This window comes from Trypanosoma cruzi, genomic scaffold (assembly GCF_000209065.1).
Source record: "Trypanosoma cruzi strain CL Brener 1047053517155 genomic scaffold, whole genome shotgun sequence".
In the NCBI taxonomy this organism is placed as follows: Eukaryota; Euglenozoa; class Kinetoplastea; order Trypanosomatida; family Trypanosomatidae; genus Trypanosoma; species Trypanosoma cruzi.
In genome coordinates, this window is record NW_001849539.1 from 152,118 (window position 1) to 154,298 (window position 2,181).

The window sequence follows — 2,181 nt, forward strand, 5'->3', positions numbered from 1 at the left end:
TTTTTTTGGGGCCGTTGCGGTGTTCCGTCCACTCATCTCGCCGCTGGATAACGGCTACTATCTCCTTGTGGTGCTTGTGAGCGTGTGGCTTCTCGCTGCCGACACCGAACTCCTCCTGCATCCCGACAATGAACCTGCTCTGTTTGCCGCTTGCACCGCTGCCATTGTTGCTATCGCCGCGTTCTTTGTGTACATCGTCCTGAAGACGCTGCAGGTGATTGCGTTTGCCAGAAGGAAATGGGCAGGTGCGGATGTGCGTTGAGGGTACCGGACCGCGGGTTACCGTGTTGCATCTGTGTAGATGTTCAATGGGAACGCGGAGCAGTGGGTTCGACTCATGGATACGCATTCGCATTTTTGGAATGTAGAGAAGATATGTTCTTGATATTATTTGTTTGACTTGCCTGTTTTTTTTTCATCCCTTTCTTTTCTTTTGTTTCTTCATGCAAAAAAAGGAAACCAAACCAAACAGTACAACGCGAGGGCAGGGGGTAGAGGGAAACACATACACACAAAAGAAAAGGTAAAACTGAGGGGAAAACTAGAAAGAGAAGAGGAAATTGACAGGGGGACGGAGGACGGTAGTGTGGGGGATGCTAAAAGTAGTCCCAAGTGAGCTGCAGTTTGGTGCTCTTGCTGTGAACGATGTCCCCGTGTACTGTCGCTTTAGTGTTGTGAACACGGACCCGATGGTTTCTTTGTCGGTGCAATTTACCGCGACGACGGTTCCTGCAGTCATTCGCTTTCAACTGTGGGATGACATGCTGCTTCTCGACGATGATGATATTGACGGCGGTGGCGCACAGAAGGATCGCCAGAAACGGGGGAAATTGTCCCTCTTTTACAGCGCCTTTTTTGAAGGTATCAGCGTTATTGACAGGCTTCTCCTGGGACCGCTAGAGAGCAGGGAGGTGGTGGCAATATTTCACGCGGATCCAGTGCAGTTTTCTACCGTCATGGTGCAGGCACCCCCAGCGATGGTTAGAGGGGTTATTCAACTGACGGCGGCATCATTGCCGTCAGCCGTGACATCTTCGCCTTCGGACACGGACGCCAACAGAAAACACCATCACCAGCACAAAAACAGCAATAGTCATAGTAGTGGCAGCAGCAGCTTTCCCATGTTCAATTCCTCGTTGCATCTTGTGAATGAAAAGAAGGAATGCAATCCGCAAGCAAACAAAATTAGTCCCCACTCCACCCCAGGAGGTGCGAGTAAAACAGAAATGAGTAGCCATGGAGATACAGCTGTGAATGAAAGCAGAACGAAGAAGAGCGATGCGGGTGGGCGGCATGACCCGCAGACTTCTTCGTTGTCACTTCTTTTTTCCCGGTCCCCCACAGTGGCGGCCGTGCGATCCGAGACTGTCACACTCCCATTTACTGCAAGCGTCTTTCTTTCTTTGCTCACTGTGTCGAGATCGGAGCTGCGGACTACAATGGCGCCGGGCAAAACGCACTTGATGGACTTTACCGTCACAAACGCCTCGTCACTGCCGCTTCCCTTTGTGGTACGCTCGCAGACGGTTCCGCAAAAAAACGTGGAGTTTTCCCTTTACGAGGAAGATAAGTTTGAGGAGCCAAAGATTGGTCGCACTCTTTGGCTCGATAGACATGCATCAATGAATTTTACTCTGATGGTACGAACTTCCGCGACTGCTCTGGCCGGCTGCACCACAGGCATGCAGGAATACCGCGCAGTCCTACAGTGTGACAACCTCCGTGACGCCCGTAACTCTGAGCTGGTGTATGTTCACATCAATGTCGTCGCGGCAGAGTCTCAGACAGACCTTGTGAGCGTCACGGATCCGGTGCTTGATTTTGGTGAGGTATACCGTGGGACAAGGGTCATTCGTGAGTTGAACATTTGCAACACGAGTCGTGAGAATGTGACCGTGCGACTGCTTGACTCACGTCCAGATCACTGCGAGGGGGTCTTAAGTCTTGTACGGTCATGCAGCACCAATGGCAATGGCAATGAAAAGAATAACGCCAGTAGGACCAACACGAGCAACAATAGTAGTAATGACAAGAATAAGAATGAGGGGAATAACAGTAATGGTAACGAAAAGAACGACAATGTGGTCACCGTGGATGAGGTATTGATTGTTCCACAGAAGGGGAGTGTACCGGTGGGTGTCATGTACGTTCCCTCCACAGACCAGGAAAATAAGGCGACAT

The 2,181-nt window shown here is 50.8% G+C and overlaps 2 protein-coding genes across 2 annotated transcripts, besides 1 other annotated feature; both read left to right on the forward strand.

Annotated features, from left to right (window-relative positions):
- On the forward strand, positions 1 to 262 carry Tc00.1047053408573.5 (uncharacterized protein; the record flags this gene model as incomplete). Its single annotated transcript, XM_797544.1, has 1 exon — positions 1 to 262. A coding segment is annotated over one exon (262 nt), but the record flags the coding sequence as incomplete, so codon positions are not given.
- Positions 1 to 2,181: a sequence feature (heterozygous, Esmeraldo-like haplotype).
- Positions 594 to 2,181, forward strand: Tc00.1047053408573.9 (hypothetical protein, conserved; the record flags this gene model as incomplete). The annotated part of the gene is made up of 1 exon (XM_797543.1): positions 594 to 2,181. A coding segment is annotated over one exon (1,588 nt), but the record flags the coding sequence as incomplete, so codon positions are not given.